Source organism: Oryzias latipes, chromosome 11, assembly GCF_053564925.1.
Source record: "Oryzias latipes strain Hd-rR chromosome 11, Olatipes_Hd-rR_3.1".
NCBI classification, from domain to species: Eukaryota; Metazoa; Chordata; class Actinopteri; order Beloniformes; family Adrianichthyidae; genus Oryzias; species Oryzias latipes.
In genome coordinates, this window is record NC_136247.1 from 30,328,030 (window position 1) to 30,350,719 (window position 22,690).

At 42.7% G+C, this 22,690-nt stretch overlaps 1 protein-coding gene and 1 long non-coding RNA gene across 2 annotated transcripts; both read right to left on the minus strand.

Moving 5' to 3' along the window:
• Positions 1-10,216: 10,216 nt before the first annotated feature.
• LOC144995490 (uncharacterized) lies at positions 10,217-14,735 on the minus strand. The gene is made up of 2 exons (XM_078955244.1): positions 14,082-14,735; positions 10,217-13,960 (listed from the first exon to the last, which is right to left on the minus strand). Exons 1-2 carry the CDS (start codon positions 14,091-14,093, stop codon positions 12,959-12,961), a joined length of 1,014 nt encoding a protein of 337 aa, XP_078811370.1. The 5' UTR covers positions 14,094-14,735; the 3' UTR covers positions 10,217-12,958.
• Positions 14,736-15,153: 418 nt separating this feature from the next.
• Positions 15,154-21,666, minus strand: LOC144995497 (uncharacterized). The gene is made up of 3 exons (XR_013659049.1): positions 21,405-21,666; positions 20,831-21,035; positions 15,154-16,744 (listed from the first exon to the last, which is right to left on the minus strand). It is a non-coding gene; the product is annotated as an uncharacterized LOC144995497 (long non-coding RNA).
• Between the last annotated feature and the right edge of the window lie 1,024 nt (positions 21,667-22,690).

Genomic DNA, 22,690 nt, shown 5'->3' on the forward strand with positions numbered 1-22,690 from the left:
TCAAGAACATGACAAAACAGGAAACCTTTCAAACATGACAGAACAAGATATAAAGGAAAAACCAATACAAAATAAACCCAAACCATGACAATTACAAGCCATTTTTGTGCTTTCCTCAAGTGGAACCAACCCAGCATTAGTTGGCCTGAAGAGCCAGCAACATGGGGGGGTTGGGATCTACTGTACGGATGGAGGAGACTACCAGATTCTGGACAAGCAAGACCTTAATTTGGAGTGTGTTGTTTACAGGAGTCTGGCTCTAAATAGCTGCAGTGTATCGCCCCCCCTTTCCTGTAGTGCTGTTTAGATGCACCTCGAGGATTTGGTCATTTGGTTAGAAACTCTAATTGAATCAGTTGTGGTGATGGGAGATTTTAATGAAGACATCCTGAAGTCCTCATCCATTTTTAATCTGATGACGGACAGAGGCTTCAGGCAGCATGTCACTTCTCCCACAACAGAGAGGGGGGAAACCATCATAGATCATATCTGTTAAAACTTCCAAATTTACTGTCAAGGCCGTGGTCAGTCAAATTTACTCCAGTGACCACGAGGGGATCCTCTGTTCATTCAGTGCATCCTAGAGGGGGGGGGGGAGTTTTCTGCTGGAGACAGCCTGGTGTTTATTGTAAGGTGGGGAATCGTCGTTGGATTTGTTTCTAGTGAAAATTGAGGGGGGGGGGGGGGGTCGAAACATGATGGAGTACATTTTCTGGGAAACATTCTTTTATAGCTTTCTTTCATGTTAAATGGCATATCTATTTTAAAAGGTAGGTTCTTGTTTTTTGTTGTTCTCTTTCAATGCATGTGTTCATGTTCAAATGTTCAGTTTCTTTTACTGTATTTCAACAAGCATGTGACACAAACCTGTCATTTGTGATAGATTTTAAAGTTAATAGATTAATCATTAGTTAAGGTGTGTTTGATCATTTGAAGTCGCATGCAGGTTGGAACACAGGTTTTGTTTCCATGTTCAGTCAAAAAAGCAAAAGGCACTGGTAGATGGTACTCTGGCTTTAGCCAGACGGGGTTCAACTCCCTGCGGTGTCCTTGAAAATTCTTTGACTTTGACATGAAACATCAAAATAATTTATCTTCCAAAAAAATAATTCTAAATTTGTAAAGATAATGTTTATAAAGAATTGTTTAGGAATTGTTGAATATAGCAATAATAAAATCATGATCTCATTGATCATGATAATGTCTATTTTTTTATTTTACTCCAATTATTGCATTTGTTTGTAATATGGTGGTACCAGCCTGACAGTTTTTTTCTCCCTCAAGTTTCAGATATGAGGAGGTCGCTGCTGCTATTCCTGGAAAAGACTTCATTTGAAACCAAAGATTATTCTCCAGTAGAAAAAATGCTTTAACCTCTTAAGACCTACGCCCTGTTCCAGAAAGGTTTAACTCGCCATCTGATAATCCCTGAGCTCCAGGAGTGATGGACGTGCACCCTGAAGCTCGGTCAATTGATCACCAAATTCATGATCCACCATGGAAAGTGAAGGAGAGAAGAAAGGTGCAGCATACAGAGGCGCCGTTGGACGTCTTAATGAATGCTTATGAAGAATTAAAGTCCATCTTTGCTAAGAGAGCAACCCTAATGACCAAAATGGTGTCAAAAAGTGAAGGGGATTGCAAAGCTTTCCAGGAAAAATGGAAATAGTTTTATTTGTTCAGGATGCTTAATGCAAAATCTGCATGCTTTGTATGTCATCAACAGGTTGCAGTGCTCAAAGAATATAGTATTCAGCACCATTATGAGACTCACCATAAAGAAAAGTTTCACCATATGCAGTCAAGAAAAGAGAAGTTTTACCAACTGTTACTGGGACAGAGAAAGCAACCCTCTGCATTTACTGCAGCCTTGACGTCACTGATGGAGCAGTGACAGCTGCCTTATTGCAGATAAGTTGGAGCAAACTTCCAAACCATTTTCAGTCTTGTGTTTTGTGCCCCAAAAAGCAGTTGACTATTGCCAACAATAGGTTGTCAAGGATTACGATTGCAGATATAATATCTCTGAGGAGACTTGGGCGGACAAATGAAGAAATCTTTAGCAATTTCAGTGTTTATTGATGACATTTAAAAAAAAAATAAAGCACAAATATCAAGAGGATGAAGAAACAATCAGTGCAATAAAACTGCATTATAAGAGTGCAACACAACATATTGACAAAAAGTGTTGGTTTTGTATTGTACGGCAGAAAAAGCAAATGATCACAACAAAAACATTACTGGCATAACACTTAAACCAACAAATAGTCCATTCTGGAAGACTCACTGAACGAAATTCTCCTGCTTCAATAAATGTCCTTTCAGTGGTTTGTTGTCTCAAGGCACATGACAGCGTTCTGAATAACTGTGAAGGCAAGTTCAGGTTTTTTGGGGTTCTGTAGATCTAGAGCATAGATGTATCCGAAGACTAGAAGAAATGAGTCAGGCAGATCTGTGGGCAGCAGTGACTGTGAGCTCTGGTATTCTGGAAAATACAAAACAAAAAACACATAAGTTCAGACCCACAAAGATATTCATCACACTAAAGACCATAAGTAACATTCCTGCCACCTGTCAATGGGAATCTTTTCATGCTAACGTTCTATGTTAGCTTTTAATCTACTGGCTGGGATGCTTTAAGGACCAACTCCAATTAAAATTGTGTTTTTAAAAAGGTTTTTAGCATTTTTCTGAAAATGGAGGACATTTATAAAATAATTTAAGACTAAAACGTTATTTCTGAGTATTTGTTCAAATAATGGTGGATCAGGAGCCGAGGTTAAATCAGGAGCAGGTTAAAGTCTCCCTGCTCTGCTCTTCCTTACCACCTCATCTACATCTTTGTTTTCCTCGTCTGAGCTGCATCTGCCCCCAAACTGTGCAGCTGCATAACTCAAATATCGCTGCCATTTATCTTTTGCCGCTGATGTTAGCTTGGGACTATTAGCTTTACTTCTACTAGTTGTAAAATGTCTTATGGTTAAGATTTTATTGAATGAAAGTTAGAATATGGCAAAAAATTGTAGTTCCTGGATAAAAGTGTGGAGGGGCAGGTGGGGGGAGCTGTCAACTATCATTCTTATCTGGTTCCGGGTCACAGCACTGACGCGTGTGGCTCTCTGCAGCTATACAACTATCTTGAAATGAGTTAAAAAGTTGATCTTCTCCAAAAAAAGAGAGCTGACCATGGCCCCCAAGAAAAGCCAGGAATACGAAGACCTTAAAAATACTCTTGATGATATCAAAGCAACGCTGTATCCCTTTATGCAACAAGTGTCTGCTAAGATAGCTCCACTGAGTGAGCTGATGGAAGAGTTCAGAAGATTTCGGGCTCAAAACGAGCAATGAGAAAACCGGGTCGACATTCTGGAGAAAAGACTGGACAATGTGGAACAACAAGTAAGGATGAATAATGTCATTCTCACTGGAGTACCGATCAAACCTCGGAAAAGGCTAAATGTAGCTGGAGTTAGCATTTCTAATGCTTATAGTGCTGAAACCGAGAGCGGTGTAGAGTCTCTGGAACACCAAGTGGAATCATTTGTCACGTCTAAAGGGATCTCAACACCATGGAGACCTGCCAACCGCTCCCCAGGAGAAAGGAGACGGATAAACCAGCGATTCTCATAAGGTTTGTGAATCACAAACACAAGCTAGCTCTGATGAATCAACGTAAAAATCTGAAATCGCAAAACATGCACAGCTTCTCAGGAAGCCTAAGCAGATTGAGAACACTTGGGTTAAAGGCTGCAGGATTTACGTCAAACCACTCGGTCTATCGGACCGGTCCAAGGTTGTTAATCAGCAGAAGAAGAAATGCCAACCTTGGACAATCGACAGATTATGGACCCTTTTTATTTTTCCTTACAGCATTACTTTATTATATATAAAAAAAAGAAAAAATACAAAAAAAATTCTCAACTCAACTCAACTTTATTTATATAGCACTTTCATACAACAGTAGTTGAGACAAAGTGCTGAACACAACAGTAAAAAACATTAAAACATGTTACGGGGGGGAAAACACAGAGGGAGATAAAACTATAGAAAACAGTAAACAGTTAGAAAAACAGTGGTCTTCATATTGGGTTAAAAGCCAGAGCATAAAAATGGGTTTTTAAACGGGTTTTAAAAATGGACAGTGAAGGGGCTTCTCTAATGGCCAGCGGCAAAGTATTCCACAGCTTTGGAGCGGCTACAGCAAAAGCTCTGTCCCCTCTGAGCTTCCGTCTGGACCTCGGTACCTCTAAAAGCATCTGATCAGCTGATCTGAGGCACCGTGCCGGCGAATAGGGAGTGAGAAGCTCAGAGAGGTACAGCGGGGCAAGACCGTGTAAAGATTTAAAAACAAGCAGAAGAATCTTAAAATGAATTCTAAAATGCACAGGCAGCCAGTGAGCGATGCTAGGATCGGTGTGATGTGGTCTCTTTTGCGTGCTCCAACCATAAGACGAGCAGCTGCATTTTGAACACGTTGGAGACGCAAGAGAGACGACTGGCTGAGTCCAAGATAAAGAGAGTTGCAGTAATCCAGCCGGGACGTAATGAAACCATGGATTACTGTTTCAAAGTGTGCAGGTGTTAAAAAAGGTTTTACCTTAGCAAGTTGGCGAAGGCTTAAAAAGCTTAACTTCACTACAGAGCTTATCTGTTGGTCCATCCTAAAATTACTGTCCAATTTAACACCCAAGTTAGAAACAGTTGATTTTAAGAAACCAGTCAGAGAGCCTAGATCAATCGGGGACGGTCCACTAAAATCATTCGGTCCAAAAATTACAACTTTTCATTCAAACTCAAGAAACTTAGGGCCAACCAGTCCTTAATGTCATGGAGACATGACAGGAGCCGCGTCACAGAGAGATTATCCTTTTTTAGCGGCAGATAGATCTGACTGTCGTCAGAGTATAAATGAAAGGAAATGCCGTGTTTTCTTAGAATGGACCCTAAAGGTAACAGATATAAAGAAAACAGAAGAGGTCCCAAAACCGACCCTTGTGGGACCCCATAGGGAACCCGAGCTGTGGTGGATTCATAACCACCTAAACTGACACACATGGTTCTTTCCGCCAGGTAGGATTTGAACCAGTCCAGTGCAGTACCTTGAATCCCCACCAGGTTCTGGAGCCTAGAAATTAAAGTGCTATGGTCTACGGTGTCGAATGCTGCAGTTAAGTCCAGCAGAACTAGAACAACATAGTCTCCAGCATCATTGGCCAAGAGAATGTCGTTGCTGACTCTTAGCAGTGCTGACTCCGTACTGTGAAGGGGTCTAAACCCAGACTGGAAGACTTCAGGAATTTTATGTTGGTTTAAGAAATCCTCCAGCTGTGAATAGACCACTTTCTCCAAGAGTTTAGAGATATAGGGCATCTTGGAGATGGGTCTAAAATTGGCCAGTACAGCACTGTCCAGGCTGGGTTTTTTAAGTATCGGCTGAACCATTGCATGTTTAAAGGTGGAGGGGACGACACCAGCAGCAAGACTGCTGTTGATAATAGAGAGGACCGTCTGTGCAATGCTGGGGAAGACCTCCTTGAAAAACTTAGGAGGTATGGAGTCTAGGGGAGAACCTGATGGTTTGCTTTGACTGACTAATTCATTTAAAAATTGAAGAGACGCTGGCTCAAATTCTCTAAATACAGCTGGGCAGAGAACACAGGTCGAAGGGTCGGAGGAAGGTAGAGTAATGTCAGCCCTTATATTTGATACCTTATTGTTAAAAAACTGTAAAAACATATTGCACAGGTCAGTGGAAGCTTCTAAGGACACCGCCTGTGGAGGATTAAGAACAGAGTCTATCATTTTAAAAAGCACCCGTGGGTTATGCTGATTAAGAACAATAATATTAGCCAAGTACTCTTGTTTAGCAAGTTTTACAGTGCCCTGGTAAAAATGCCAACAATTGTTCAAGATTTGTAGTGAGATTTGCAGTTTGTCCCTCCTCCACCTGCGTTCAGCTTTCCTACAGGCCCTCCGAGCTGCCCGGGTTCTCTCATTGAACCAGGGCTCAGGTTTAGGACGGGGCTTTAGTGTCTTTAGAGGAGCCACAGAATCCAGGATGCTGGTGCAGGAGGAACTGAACCAGGAACTCAGCTCAAGAACATCAGCAGCAGAGGGAGGGACAACGAGCTGGTTAAAAGCAGAGGAAAACCGACCAGCAGTGGAAGAGTTAAAAATCCTGCGACGCTGAGGAGGGGCGGTAGATTTAACAGCAGTGTGTGAAAGTCCAGCTTCAAACACTACAGGCATGTGGTCTAAAACAGCTAAGTCACAGATCTCAATATTAAAAACAGGTAGTCCATGGGAGAGGACGAGATCCAGTACGTGTCCTTGTTCATGAGTGGTTCCAGACACCCACTGAACAAGGTTAAAAGAGTCAATGATCTCTAAAAAGTCCTTCACCAAAGGCTTTTCAGGGCAACACACATGAATATTAAAATCCCCAACAATAAGAACACGATCGTAGAGTGGCATCATTTCAGCCAAAAAGTCAGAAAATTCCTTCAGAAAATCTTTGTTGTACTTGGGAGGTCTGTAAACGACAGCGCACAGCACCGTGTCAGACCTCCCCACCTCGAAAGAAGTCAGCTCAAAGCTGGGGTACGATGATGACACACAGTGTCGTTTACACTTAAAATCGTTTGTAAAGACAGACGCAGTACCTCCTCCCCGACCAGACATCCGCGGGGAGCTAAAGTATGAAAATCCAGCAGGTAAAAGATCCACAAGAACACTGTCCTCACCTGGAGATATCCAGGTCTCTGTAATAAAGAGGAAATCCAGGCAGCGGGAAGTGAAGAAATCCCTCAAAATAAAAGTTTTGTTTGCTAGCGATCTGGCGTTTACCAGGCCGAATCTGGAAGCAGCGGCAGCCTGTATGTCATGGGACAGAAGCGACCGGGAGAGCAACGACAGGTTCCCGGGATTTACCCCGCGCCGGCGGGGGCGAGGAGAGCAGGAGCGGCGGGGCTGGTCTCCTCCGTCAAAGCCAGCAACAGGAATAATGCAGACCTCAGGTGGATCCAGGGAGCGCCAGGACAGCATGGAGCGGGGAAATAATCCAAATCCTGTTCGGGAAGAGGACGGGGAGCGGGCCCAGATGCCCTTCAGCTTCACAAGGCGGCCCCCGCGCTTGCCGCGTTTCCGATGACGCTTCTGCCGCAGGAAGAGAGCCGACGCCCTGAGCAGGTAGGCTGGGATGCCCAAAGGCAGAGGAGGTAGTGTTTGGCGACAGTACAACTTGGACGAACTTAGATCAGAGTTGGTAAATTGATGATCCAAAAGAAACTGACGATTATACACCAATAGAGACTCGGTTAGTCGCGTGCCAAGGTACAAAAACAACACAATCACGAACAACAGGGAGCGGGGTAGACGAGCAGCCACACACACCGGCGCCATCTTGCAGAGTAATAGTAAAACAAATGGATAATCACTTATTGCAAATTGTTTAATTGATTGACTTTTAATGAATATTACTTCACTTGCTCCAAAAATTGATAAATTGATACAAAAATCTTTCCTAATGTAGCATATTTTTGCACGTTTTTAACTTTTGATACTTGATGAAATTTTGCTATGAAAATTCCTGAAACAGTGTTTTGTCTATTTTACTGATATAGTATTATTTTTTAATCATATTTCATATCAATCAATACTTTTATAAGTAACATAATCTGCATATATTTTAGATGACTGATCTGCATTTGCCATGTTGATTTCTAAAATAGTTATTTTTACAAAATAATTAAGTAATTCATTTTTGTCATGTGCTTTTTGATACCTTGTGATTTCTAATTCTGTCAGATAAAAACTGGGAACCGGATATTGATAAATCATGTAATAAAATGGTTATAGTATAACAGGGTGGGATTATATAAGTTTGCTTCCTTCCACTCCCTTTCAAGCAATATTTATTAATATGTCCATTAATATATCCAAAGTTTGATTAGTTACTTTCAGTCAGACAACTCTTGCAGAAGAATATTTATTTCACAACGTTTTTAGGTTGGCATTCACAACTTTGTTTTGGATTCACAACTTCGTTTTGGCATAAGGCTCAGTTTAATTCCTTGAGATAATTCTTTTTCCTTTAACTTTCAGGTAACAAAACCCCGTAACGGAGCCCATAGGTGGAAGCCGGGGAGAAGAATGAGCGCTGAAGGTAAGAGAGAATGAACAATTGTACACCTGACTTAAATAGGACGCTGAGCAGGCGAGTTAATTGACTGACCCGCCTCCCTCAGCTCTCATCTGTCTGCCCAGCTGTTGGACAGGACAAGTTAAATTAAAAAAAAAAAAAAAAAATTGACTGACCCGCCTTAGGGGAGTAACCTGTAACTGTGCAGAGTGTGCCTGCCCGAAAATGCGACAAGTCGCTATGTATGAATGTATGACTGATGATTGTATTGCTTTTGTGTATTATTTCTGTTTAATTGCTTGAAATAAACCATTTCAAATCAAACCAAATCAACTATCTAAGAATCCAATGATGGGGAAACCAATCATTATTTTACATGGAGGTGGAGGATGTTTAAGGAGCAGCATTGTCTTAAAAATGCAGGAACTGCGGATCACCGTGAAAGTCGGGCAGGACTTTTGCAGTGCTCTGCAGTTCGCAGAGTTTCTGCAATTTTTAGACAATGCTGGTGCCTTTTGATTTTGACAAATCCAGTTGCTCCCGTGCATTAACCCAGGGTTACCAAGTGGAGGGCAATTACGCCAACTCATATCTGGTCTGTTGGAACCGACATACCCAGAGTAAGCAAGTTCAGGCGGATTTCAGCCAGAGTTCAGGCTTAAAGGCAGGGTAGTTTAAACATGCTTCCTGGAATACCCCCCAGGAGACAAGTTACCTGGCTGGCCTTGGTGCTGAATCACTGAATACTCTGTAGTTCGGTACTGAAGGAATTTATATTTTTTGTGGTCCTTATTTCTTAGGCTTTTTATCTTATCTTTATTTCATTGAAGGTTCTCTTTCAGGTTTACTGTGTGTGGTTCCCGTACTTTGAATTTCAAAGGGGCTTCCTGAACATTGCATATGTAAAGAGGTTTTAGGGCAGGAGCTCCAAACTCATCTTCCTTCAGCAGAAACAGTCTTTGATCTTCTAAGACCATCTGAAAGGCTTGGCTGTAGGTCTGACATGGGTCATAAATCAATCATCTCAGACTGATTCAATCCCTGGGAACCGCTTCAGACATCTGCTCACGTCTGGGGAACAAAGGTTTATTATCTACTGGCTGATAGGAAGTTCCGGTCACCTGTAGGGGACCACCTGGGGAGCCATTTGGTTGCGGGACCATGTCAGTCTGTGAGGAGACCCCCTGGACAGCAGACGTGGGAAACAGATGCTGACTCCAAGTATGGACTAAGGAAGTAGGCAGGCTCCCTGCCCGCCAATCCGAGCAGCCAGATGCGGAGATACAGCAGCCATCTTGCTTACAGAGGAGGAGACTCTGACCACCTGTTTAAAAGTCTGCACTCAAGGAACTTTCTTTGTTCTCAACAGGCTGGCATGTTAAGACGTTGGTAATTTTGCGCTGTGCAAGCTCTGAAACTTTGAGAACCCAGATGTCTGTTTTGTTTTGTTTTACTCTGTTTTTAGAAATATTGTTAGGGAATACATTTGTTAAACTTAATTCAGTGGAATCCCGTGGTTTCTTCCTCTCGACTTTTTTGAACACGCAAGGAAAGTAATCTCAAAACGACAGATTATTTCGTACAGTACCTGGACACAACACAAGCACGTTGATTAATTTATTTTTTACAAAACCCTTTTTTTATAATGGAGATCAGTGATTAAATAAGCTTAAAGTTGCATTCACAACCCAAACCATGTAGCAACTAGGCTTACAACATATTAGCATAAGACCTAAAATAACATTGATTGTATTGAGCAATGTCAAATGAACTGTTGTCTGAACGAAGAATATGTCAAATATGTGAAAACTTTCACTGTTGGACAGTAACACATAATGACAAATGGGTTCCTAAATTCAAACAAACTCTTCATACTTTCATACTAAGGAGTTACCACGTTTACAGCCAAAAGAGGCTACAACACAAGAAAAACGTGACCTGCTGAGGATGTTTAACCTAGAAAGTCAATTTTTACCCAGCCATCCATTTTCTTCCCCAGTTTAATCCTTTTTGGGGACACAGAGCTGCACAAGTCTGGCTACTGTTGGGCTAAGGCAGTGCTTCTCAATTCTTTTTTTGCAACAAACGCACGCACACACAAGCAGCGTAGACAATACATTAGGTTAGTATCTAAGAATTGAGTACGTATACCTGAATTTGTATCTTTTAAAAAGACAAAAGAAATATAAAATCCACTTCCAACAAATATTACATTTGTTTTGCCACACAGAAACCCTGTTCTAGTCTAAAACAGAATAAAACCTTAAAATAAAAAGTCTGTCAGTCCTTATTTAACTAGAAACATTTTGAACAAATGAACCATTTGATGCTGAGAAAAATAATTCAATCAATAAATAATATTAAATGTAAATTAATTTGAAACAGCACCAATATATTTAATGTTTTTAGTCTGAAGAAATAGGTAAAAAACATTGTGCTAATTTTTTTTCAGACAAAGAATACATGTATGAAAAATAAAGACACGTCATCAAAATGTCTGCAATAGTTCGTTAGTATCTCGCCCCCGTTGACCCATCTTGAACATCCTCTGTCCAGTGTAGTAAATTCTGTGAAGACTTTTGAGATGTATTAGCTGCAAGTTTGGACTTTTTGTCAGTTTAAAGGTGTTTAGACAGAGTTCTGACCAGAAGCTTTCATCTGTGCTAATGCTCAAATCTGCATCCCATTTTGTTGTTGGAAGGGCTATATTGTTATCTAAATTACATAAAAGTTTGTATATTTTGGAGAGAGTTCTATTCATTGAAAAATTAATCAGAGTGGTAACTACATCTGGTAGCTTTAAATCGTCGTCTTTATATATATACTTTTTAGTAATACTTGATTTAAGTTGCTGATATTCCATGAAGTTATTTATTCCATATTTGTCTTGAAGTTCCTGAATCTTCTATCAATAATTACGTGCTCTAGTTGTTTTATGCCCCCTGCTTGCCAAGCTGGGAAGTGAATCATTTTTTTGTTTATAAGGAGGTCCGGGTTGTTCCAGATGGGTGTCATTTTGAACGGTTGAATTGATGATTTTGATATTTTGAGAAATTCCCACCAGGCTGTTAAAGTGGCATTTATATTAATACTTTTGAAACAATCCTGTTTTTTAACTATTTGCCTAATAAATGGTAGCTGTGACAGGTTGATCTTTCCACATAAAGCCTGTTCCAAGTCTAACCATGAGTTGGTTTCTGGATTATTTTTTAACCATTTTAAGATGTATTGTAATCTATTTGCAAGAAAGTATTTGTGGAAATTAGGTAATTCTAATCCTCCACAGGATATGGAGGAGAATTCATTTATGATCATTGCTGTTTCATTTACAGAATGTAAATTCCTTAAAAACAGTAATATGTCATCTGCATAAAGACTAATTTTATGATGGCTGTGTTTGGTTTTTATTCCTATAATGCTCTCATTCTGTCTTATTGCTGCAGCTAAAGGCTCAATAAATACAGCAAAAAGAGAGGGGGAGAGTGGGCAACCCTGTCTAGTTCCTCTTCCAAGAAAAAACCTGTTGGAAGTCTGTTTATTAGTTCTAACTGATGCATTGGGGTTGTGATATAATATTTTGATCCAATTGATGAATGCTTCTCCAAAACCAAACTTATGGAGGGCAGCAATAAGGAACTTCCAATTTACTCTGTCAAAGGCTTTTTCAGCATCCAGCGATAGTATAGTCATTTCCTGGTTTTCGATGGTGGCAAGGTCTATTATATTAACTAGTCTACGGACATTATCATCCGAGTGCCTACCTTTGATAAATCCAGTTTGGTCGAAGTGAATTATGTGAGGTGTGATTTTTTCTATTCTCTGTGCTAGTGCTTTGCAGATAATTTTTACATCTGCATTGATCAAAGAAATAGGGCGATAACTTGAAGGACTAGTGGGATCTTTGTCTGGTTTTAGAAGAAGAATTATGTTGGCTGAGTTCATGTTAGGTGGCATTGATTGGCTCTCATTAATAGATGTGACCGTTTTATAAAATGTTGGTGCCAGTTGTTCCCAGAATTCTTTATAAAACTCAGCAGGAAAGCCGTCAGGCCCTGGTGCTTTACCATTAGGCATAAGTAACAGAGCTTCATGAAGTTCAGACAACGAGAGCGGACAGTCTAAGTTTGTGATTTGATCCTCATTTAACCTGGGTAGGTTTACATTATTAAGAAATGAGTAAATACTTTGCTCTGACGGATTGATCTGCGGTGTGTACAAGTTTTTATAAAAGTTTTCAAATGCGTTATTAATTTTGACCGGGTCATGAGTGACCAAGGTGAGGAGGTTCTGTGTTTATTTCATAAACAGTTGCTACACGCAGGGCCATGGAGCACGCAGCACACTCTGTCACTCCTCTCTTTTCGCCACCTGCAGTGCTCACCTTTAAGTGGGATGCCACACCCACGGGGCGTTGCTCTCAATTCCCAGCCAGGCGGCACCACAGGTGGAAATTATAACATACAATGAATAACAAAACACATTATTACACAAACAATAAAATCCGGTGTGGCCTCCCCTCAGCATCTGACGGTGCCACACCGTCACACCATCCCCCTCCTCTGAGGGATCGATGATGTGCGGCGATCCAGTCCAGCCCTCCGCCGCCGCGCAAGCCCTCGCCGAAACACCAACCCGTTCCGCAGGCGCCCCTCTGCGATCCCACTTCTGACACCATATGTGACGGGGTCCCGCCGAGAAAGGATGCAGAGGAGCCAAGGTGAGGAGGATCTGTGTTTATTTGTCGACACTGTTGCTACACGCAGGGCCATGCAGCACACTCTGTCACTCCTCTCTTTTCGCCGCCTGCAGTGCTCACCTTTAAGTGGGATGCCACACCCACGGGGCGTTGCTCTCAATTCCCAGCCAGGCGGCACCACAGGTGGAAATTATAACATACAATGAATAACAAAACACATTATTACACAAACAATAAAATCCGGTGTGGCCTCCCCTCAGCATCTGACGGTGCCACACCGTCACACCATCCCCCTCCTCTGAGGGATCGACGATGTGCGGCGATCCAGTCCAGCCCTCCGCCGCCGCGCAAGCCCTCGCCGAAACACCAATCCGTTCCGCAGGCGCCCCTCTCCTAATGTAGAGGCCCTGTCCGGTTGGTCTGCAGGGATCAGTGGGACTGTCCTCCGGCGCGTGCTCCTCCACCCACGTCCTCGCGTCGGATGGATGCACGGGCTGCGGCTGCTCCACGACGGCGATCCCTCCGACCCGCTCCTTGGTGCGCCGCTCCAGTCGGTCCCAGCCCCGGCTAAAGCCCTTCCAACGGCAACACGCCCCCGCTGGTCTCCTCCCGGATGGCACCTCAGCCGATCGGAGCCGCCAACAGCAGGTTACAGGCGAGTCGTGACGCCTCTCCCGGAGCCCTCCCCTGACGGCCCGGTAGACGTCGGTCCGCCCCTTGTCCAGCTCCGCACAGGCCTCCAACGCCCGCATCCGCGGCAGTGGAACCGGGCGGTATGCCCGTCCCGCCTCCGGCCGTCTTCGCGCTCCGGCGGTCCGCCCCTGCTGTCCGCGTGGTCCGCCGCTCGCCATGGGCGCCGAGTTGGACGCCGTAGTTCTTTCCGGGCCCCTGGCCAGGCCTGAAGCACCGCCAAGGCCACCCGGATCCACCCCCTCTTCCTTAGAGGATGGACTGCTTGGAGGAGGCGCTGAGCTGCCGGGGAATCGTCGTCCCCACCACGCCACTGCGTCCTCACCTTTTTGTGGCCCCTCTGCGATCCCACTTCTGACACCAGAAGTGGGACACCACAGAGTGCTACAGGGATGTGGCCACTGCAGTGCAGCATACCTTGATGATGTGGTAATCTACAGCAAAACATGGACAGAGCACATGCAACATCTCTCCTTGGTTCTAGGACGAATTCAAGAGGCTGGCTTAACCCTTAACCCTTCCAAGTGCAGATGGGCCCAGCGAGAGACCGAATACCTTGGGTACCATCTTGGAGGAGGAGAAGTGCGTCCACAAGTGGATAAAGTGGAGTCGATCCGAAACTGTCCTAGACCAAAAACCAAGAAGGAAGTGCGATCGTTCCTAGGACTGGTTGGCTGCTACAGGCGTTTTGTTCCACAATTTGCAACCATGGCAGCTCCACTTACATCTTTAACTAAGAAGGACCAAAAGAACCCAGTTCAGTGGACAGAGGAGTGTGAAAAAGCATTCACAACACTGAAAGCCTGTCTGTGTTCATCACCGGTCCTGCGAAGTCCCGACTTCAACCAAAGATTTCTGGTGCAGGTGGATGCTTCGGCGGTCGGCCTGGGAGCGGTGCTGGTCCAGGGGGAGCCAGGAGATGAACATCCAATATTGTTCCTTAGTCGTAAGCTTCAACCACGAGAAACCCGATATTCTACTGTTGAAAAGGAAGGTCTTGCAATTAAATGGGCATTAGAGAGTTTGCGATATTATCTGCTAGGTAGAGAATTTGACCTAAAAACAGATCACAGGGCCCTCACCTGGATAAATTCGATGAAAGATCATAACAGTCGTCTCACACGTTGGTACCTATCACTTCAACCCTACCGATTTGTTGTGCGACATCGATCTGGCCCCACCAATGTAGTTGCAGATTTTCTCTCCAGGTTGCCGAACATCGACAACCTCCCAGAGGGGAGGGATGATGTGACGGAGCGGCTCCGTCTCTCGGGCTGAGCGAACACCGTGAGCACACATACACACACACACACCCACACATGTTGGTGCGCGCGTCCACGTCACAATCAAACATTTCGCTGTGAAACCATAGTTTCTTACAATTCACCTTTCATTTTTACAGTTTAGACCTCGGGTGCACACTTGGTCATCAGTAGTTTTAAGCATACACATACATAGAACCGCTTACTCACGGCAGCCCAGCAGCAGCTCAGCAGCAGCGGCGTCTTAGCCACGCCCCCTCCGTTGACAGCCAAACCGAGGGATTTGGTTTTTTTGTTTATATATTGTTGTAAATCTTAGGCAACAGCTGTTCCTAACTTATCTTGTTTTTGTTTCTCGTTTTTCTTTGTATAATTTAAGTTGAATTATTTGTGGCTGAAGTTAATGTGATGAAGGACATTATTTAATTAGTGAAGGAAATATGAAATGTTTTGAGAATAACTTTCTTTACAATTTTCTAAGTAGAAGGCCTAATTATGTGGGAGTGGCAAGAGGTACATAAGAAGGCGCCTCACTCTCACAATGGCAGAGGAAGCCTCACTCTCATCATTGCAGAGGGACTGAAAGGTTGAGAGAGAAATGGGCAGAAGGAGTGCCATTCAAATTCACAATTGAAGGTGATATGATCTGAAGTCAGATGAATTTATATTGTTTTACTTTCATCCCTGCTTTATTTTTTTTGTGTGTCTCCCAAAGACTCTATTAAAAAGGGTAAAAACCCTATGAAATCTCTCCTGGCTTGCCTACCAGTTTTTGTTTTTGCATTTTTTCTGAATTTCTTGAGAGAACCCCGCGACACAGTGACATTTCCTGTTTGGTCCGTAATAGAGGTGATTGTTGATTTTTCTCTATTAATTTTAAGCTGATTAGCCAGTAATTTGCCAGATTTATTAGGGTTTTCAAATCTTTCTAGTCGTAGCCTTTGTATTTGAAATTGTGTTTGTTTATTAATGTCATTTAACTGCAGCTTTAAATTTTTCAGGTCTCCCAGAATGTGTTCCTGTGCAGAAGCAGCATAAGCATTCTCCACGGTTTTAATTTTATTTTCTAATTCTAATAAATCTGCTCGTTGCTCGTTTTTAATGCGGAGCCTTATGAATTCTTCCAACAGCACTGTAAGTGGCGTTAGCTTAGCATTCACTTGTTCCATAAACGGATAAAGCGTCGCTTGAATATCATCAAGAGTCTTTTTAAGGTCTTCGTATTCCTGGCTTTTCTTAGGGGCCATGGTCAGCTCTCTTTTTTTGGAGAAAATCAACTTTTTAAGTCGTTTGTAGATAGAAGATAGTTTTATAGCCGCTGAGAGCCACACACACGCATTCTCTGCTGTAACCCGGAACCGGAAAATTAACTAAATTAAAAAATGCAACAGAAACGAAATTTGCAAACCCAAAAGAAATTCACAAGTCAAATGAACTTCGCAACCGCAATTGAAATATACAAACGCAATTAAAATGTTTGAAAAGCATCGCATATGAAATTCGTAATGCAAACGTGATGAATTGTTATTTTCAAAGACAACGCAATTGAAATTCTCAAAGGCATCGCAAATGAAATTTGCCAAGGCAACGCAAATGAACTTTGCATCTACAAATGAAATTCACAAACACAAATGAAATTCGAAACGCAAATGAAATTCGAAAACGCAACGCAAATGAAATTCGAAAACGCAACACAACTGAACTTCGCAAACGCAATTGAAATATACAAACGGTATATATACTAAAGCGGTGAACCCTTTAGTGCTTGGGTGACATGAGCGCCACGCGTCGCAGAGACCCAGATCATTCATGTACTGCTTTAGAATACTTGCAGATCGCCATGTACGCTGGTTTGCTGCTGTGCTGAGTCTGTCAAGTTCAGGGTCCAAAACAAGGTTGAAGTCTCCTCCTATAATGATTGTGGAGTCAGAGTGAACTGAGAGTGAGGTGAAGAATCTGTGAAAGAAGGAAGAGTCGTCAACATTAGGACCATAAATACTCACTATACAATAGTCCTTATTCTGAATGGATATATTAATGATTACAAATCTGCCTTCTGGGTCAGTAACTGTATCCTTATGAGTAAAATTAAGATTTTTATTAATTAAAACAGCAACTCCTCGTTGTTTGGAGTTGTAACTGGCAGAGTATATAACTGGAAATTGTAAGCAGCACATAAGGTGATTCAAAGAATTTGATAAATGGTTCTCCTGCAGTAGAGCTATATCTGCTTTTAGACCATCCAGGTGATTTAACACTTTCAGTCTCTTTGGCTCAGAGCCAAGTCCACGCACATTCCAGCTAACGATGTTAAGACTGTTCATAACTGCTCTGACTGAAAAGGTGTAAAGCTAAGTAGTGCTTGTGTACCGTTCCGTGTGCGCGTGCCCGCATTGAGAAGCGCTGTGCGCGTGAACGTTTTCTGGCTATGTGAGCTGCGTGTCGCGTGCGTCCTATGAGAGCCTGTGTGAGGTGATTGCAGTATGTCGGCGTGTGTGTGCGGGATCGCATGTGCATGCCCCTGTGTGCGCTTGTGTGTGCACGCGCCCGTTCCGTGCATAAATAAATACTTACCGAGGATGAGTTGCTTCCAGGTGATTTACATATAATGAGGGGGGAGAGGGGGGGGGGAGAGTAAAGGAAAGAAAAAAAGAGATAGAAGGGAAAACGAAAACAACAACAAAACAACAATAGAAACATCAGTTGGACTGAGGTGACGAAGAAGAAAAAAAAGACTGTTTTCCTGCGATCGAGGTGTGGATTATTGATGATCCGATAGTGATTGTTTTTACTATGTATGTGATCATGTCAGCCCGATTAACAAACGGATACGTTGCTGCTTTGCGGACTTATGGCTGGGACTTTCTCCTTCAAATCAAAGAGCAAATGGAGTCTGTCTTTGAAACATGGGAAAGCTACAAACAAACATTTCCTCCACCATTTATTTGTGCGGCTGGCCTGTCAGATGTACTATATCTGCCTCGACCTCCAAGGAAAAGGAGAAAGCAGAGGAAAAGAGGTCTTAGGGCTGGACTCCAGGTAAAGTGCAGACGACCCTTACACTTGGAATTCACCGGCCCGGATCTGCGTTATGGGAAAGATGCCTGCGTCCGATTCCTCTTCAGGAGGCCTGCAGTGGCACAACCTTGCCGCTGACATCGCCTGCTTGGATTACCTCGGCTACAATCCTGGAGCCCCAACAATCCTGGCATTCTCAGCACCGGATTACTGTACCGTCCCGCACGTCCGTGTTTTCACCGGTATACACTCAGCTTCCACCGCAGCGGACATCCGACTGGAAGTCACGTGACCGCTGGACTTGTCTGCTACCAATCCCGGTGCACCCTGCTGCCGCTCCGATAGTGACGTCACCACCTACAATACAACTTGGCTTGCTGAACACTCGCTCTATTGCCAACAAATCCTTCTCATTGATTGATCTCTTTTAAAGACAAAACCTTGATTTTATGTTTCTGACTGAGACTTGGCAAAAAGAGGAAGAGAACATTCATTTAAACGAACTCTGTTTGGAGGGCTGTTCAGTCATCGGGAAGCCCCGCCCTCTCGCCGTGGTGGGGGTGTGGCAGTTGTGTATAAGGACTTCTGAACCTGTTTCCTCATGCATACTCAAAGGCGCATCATCACCGCCAACACTGATGGACGTTTTTCAGCGCTGTTTGACCCCCACTTATTTAAGGAATGTTCTGATGTTCACAATCTGATTGATCGTTTTAGTGATCACTGTGTCACAATCCTAGATCAGGTGGCTCCTGTCAAATCCAATTTATCAAAGAAAAAAGTGTGTCCCTGGATAAATGAAGCCATCCACTGAGCGTCTTTTAAAATCCACCAATCTCATGGTCCACAGGCTGCATCTTAGGGATCTCGTGTCCTCATACAACGAGATGGTGAAAGATGCCAGATCCAACTACTTTCGCCAGCTAATATCCTCAAATAAGAAGAGCCCAAAAGTTTTGTTTGACACTATAAATTCTATTGTTAGTCCTGCAGCCCTTGTACCCCCTGTGTTCTGCAAAGCCGACTGCAATGAATTTCTTAAGTTCTTTGCAAATAAGACTAAGAAGATCAAAGAGCAGCTCCCACCTCCTTGTCGTGATGATGGTGTTGTGGTGGAGCCTGTTTTCCACAAATGGTCTACTTTTAGGCCTGTCACTCTGGAGGACATATCTGCTCTGTTGACCAAGTTGAAACCTTCTACTTGTCCATCTGATGTCATTCCTTCCAAACTCTTCTTAAAGGTGTTTGAGACCGTCGGCCAAAGTGTCACTGAAATGATCAACCTTTCACTTTCCACTGGTGTTTTTCCAAACGCATTCAAACATGCCATAGTGGAGCCTCCGCTGAAAAAGTCAAAAATCTAGACCCATCAGTCTTCCAGAATTATAGACCCATCTCAAAGCTTCCATTTATCTCAAAGATTCTGGAAAAGCTGGTAGCTGAACAATTGTCAGAGTTCTTGGATAAAAGGAGCATCCATGACACTTTTCAGTCAGTTGATCAGGAACTGTTTCTTCCAGTTGAGGAACGTTTCTAAGCTACGGAAGATGGTGTCATATGAAGATCTAGAACTTCTTATTCTTGCCTTTGTTTCTACACGGCTAGACTACTGTAACAGTCTGTTTTCCTGTCTGAATAAGAAGGAGCTGTCCCAGAACTCTGCTGTGAGGATCTTGACCCGCACCAAGAGAAGAGTTCACATCTCCCCGATCCTCAAAGCTCTTCATTGGCTCCCGGTTGCTTACCGCTACCAATACAAAATTCTAGTTTTGACTTTTAGGGCCCTTCATTCCCAAGCTCCTCCATATGTTTGTGATCTGATCGCCGCTTACAGACCATCTCGTGCACTGAGGTCTGCGGATCAGAACCTGTTGATGGTCCCACGCACACGGTTCCTAGAGGAGACAGATCCTTCCAGGCTGTTGCTCCCAAACTCTGGAATGAACTTCCATTGTCCCTACGTTCCCTGGACTCTGTGAATTCTTTTAAAAGTCAACTAAAAACTTTTTATTTTTGCAAAGCATTTTAACTGAAACTACTTTTATTGGGCTTGAGATGATTGTTTGACATGGTTTATATTTTATGTTTTTATGTTTTTATATGTGTATGTATACATATTTTAACCTGTGAAGCACCTTGTGACTTTTGTCTGCGAAAGGTGCTATACAAATAAAAATTACTTACTTACTTACTTACTTACACTGAGTCACAAGGAACCTTTGTCACAAAGAAAGCAACCTTTGAGAATGACCAATTTTGAGAGTTTCTTTTTTTTTTTTTTTTTTACAATTTTTCTAATCCAAACCCGACCCAAACTTCCGAAACCCAAACAACCCCCCCTCTTTTAAAATACAACCTTTTTCAATATTTCAGAGCAATTTCTCTCTACATTTTCTATTTTTATCACAATTTTTTCTTCACTATTATGACCCCCAAATATTAAATTAAAAACCTCCCCTCAATCAAGTCCAACACCACACTTAATAGGGAACATTCAAAACATGATTTGCAGTTCCCTGCATAACTGAAGTGGTTGATTCCATTGCACTCATGTAAATAAAATTTAAAAATGGGAAATAAAAATTCATTTAAAAATATGAATGATGAATGCTTAATGTGTATTTAAATTCAACATTAATTTAGTAGTACAATTCTCTTCCATCTCTTCCATCCCTAAACCTGGGTTTCCGAGGCTGCCAGCTGAAGCTTTTTCAAGTAGCCCTTGATTTGATAGAAATTGGCATACAAGGTTCTATTCAAATTCTTAAATTGAATTTAAGGTTTTGCTCAGTTAAGGGTGGGGAGCAGAAGAACAGGTCCAGTGTGGCACAAACAACACTTCACATTGACCTCAGTGTAGTGCATAAGTATGCTGTGGTTGACCGAAAATCAGGTGTGCAGCATCTGGAGATGGTTCCTGCTGGTTCTGAGTCCTGACAGTTATCATTTAGGTTTGCAATAGTAAATATTGCAGAATTGAAAAACAGAATAGATTTCTGTGTGAAAAATCCACACAGCACATACCTACTCCTCCAAACTCCTCCAATTGAAACACACAAATGAGCCATGCATAGTGTGTAGAAGACTGCTGGGATCTAAGGTGGTAGCAGTAGGTCGGGTCAGGACACATGATGTTCAGGTGAGGGAGAATTAAAATGACAGAGTCCAGGGATTGACTTTTTCACCTTCCTTCGAAGGGATTGGATTTATTTGTAGTTGCGTGTGGTTTCTATGAACAGAAACACAATATGAACTGATGAGAATAACTGACATCATCAGAAAGAAAATACAGGATGTATATAACTCTTATTTAACCCAAAATAGCTTCAGAATGATCACATGAACAGAAATTGCCAGTTAAGGAACTAATATTGGGTATAAAGTCATTTATAACAGCATCACATACTGTATTTATATATATCTGCAGCAACAAAACAAACTGTCTCAGCTGAGGTGTTAGCATTAGCTCCGCCACGCAAGCTAGCAGCTATTTATGCATATTTGTGGTTAAACAGACACTAAAACTTGAGGTAAATAATCAAAATACACTCATAATGAACTGAAACATAACTTGAGTGCTTAATAACTGTACACTTACATGTTAATCACGCACACACAACCCAAATGCTCAGCTCATGTCTCATCTGTGCAGCAGCTGCAGGCATGGCCAGTGGTGGTGAGTTCAGGAGCAGGTGGGAAATCTTAACACCAACCATTTTCCTTTTGTACACATAGCCACTACTGGAATCTTTTCAATCTGTGCTGGAATTCTTCAGTTGTTTTCAGTCATCTCTTGAGATTTAAAGAAATTTGTAAATACAGAGTTATTTCAGAAAGACCATGTAAGACATTGTAGGGAATCGAACCCCATCCCAGTAACTGGGAGTACCATTACCAATGTCTTTTACTTTTTTGTAAGTGATGTATGGGAATGATGTCCATAAGATTGAGGAGTGTTTGGGGGAGTTTCTGACCTTTCTTCCAAAAGGTCATTGGTGGTCACACACTGATGTTGGTGGAGAAGGCCTGGTGTTCTATGGGGTTCAGGTCAGGTCATCACACCAGACTCTGTCCTCCAAGGTCATGGACCTTGTTGGAAGAGGAAGGAATCCAGTCCAAACGCAGTCAGACCAGCGTCCCTCACTGTCGCTGCCGTCACTCACAGCCGCCCCCCCCTCCAGTCTGCTGGCTTTAATGCTCACATCTGCAGATATGGAGCCCCGCCTTCTCCGTTTCAGAGACCCACCTGCCCCGATCCACGTGCTACAAAGTCAAATTCAAATGAAGTTTATTTCTATAGCACCTTTCATGGAAAACACAGATCAAGGTGCTGTACATAGAAACAAACAAGAATGCAGAAAATAACCCTTCCCACGCAATTAAATAATTAAATAAGCCCTGCACCATAAAATACATAAAAACAAACACAAGTAAAAGAGAAATGACTAAATAAAAAAGCTAAAGAAGAGAGAACCCAACGCCATCAAGCCCTCCTTCCAGACAAACATCAGCCTCACCCACCACACACTCTCCAGACACACCCCATTCCCATGAAGAAGAACCACTGTGAATGATTCTACTTCAGCAGTGGGGTTCTGAGGTTAAATATGGTCCAAAAAGGCACAATCACCTTTACTTTCAAGTTCCTCCTCTTCCTCTTCACTCTGAGCATGAAGTGTGGATTCGTTCAAAGTTTAAAGGAGCTTCTCATTGGCTCCTTCTTCATCCGGCTGTACAGTTGAATGTTTTGGGCTGGGCAGACCTAGTAAAGTGTTGCTCCTCTAAGTTGCAGCTCAGAGGCCATGTGCTCTGTGTTAGGGAACCAGACACACACAGCACACGTTATTAGAAAATGTTCTCCTAAGCACTGGACTGTCCTGACAC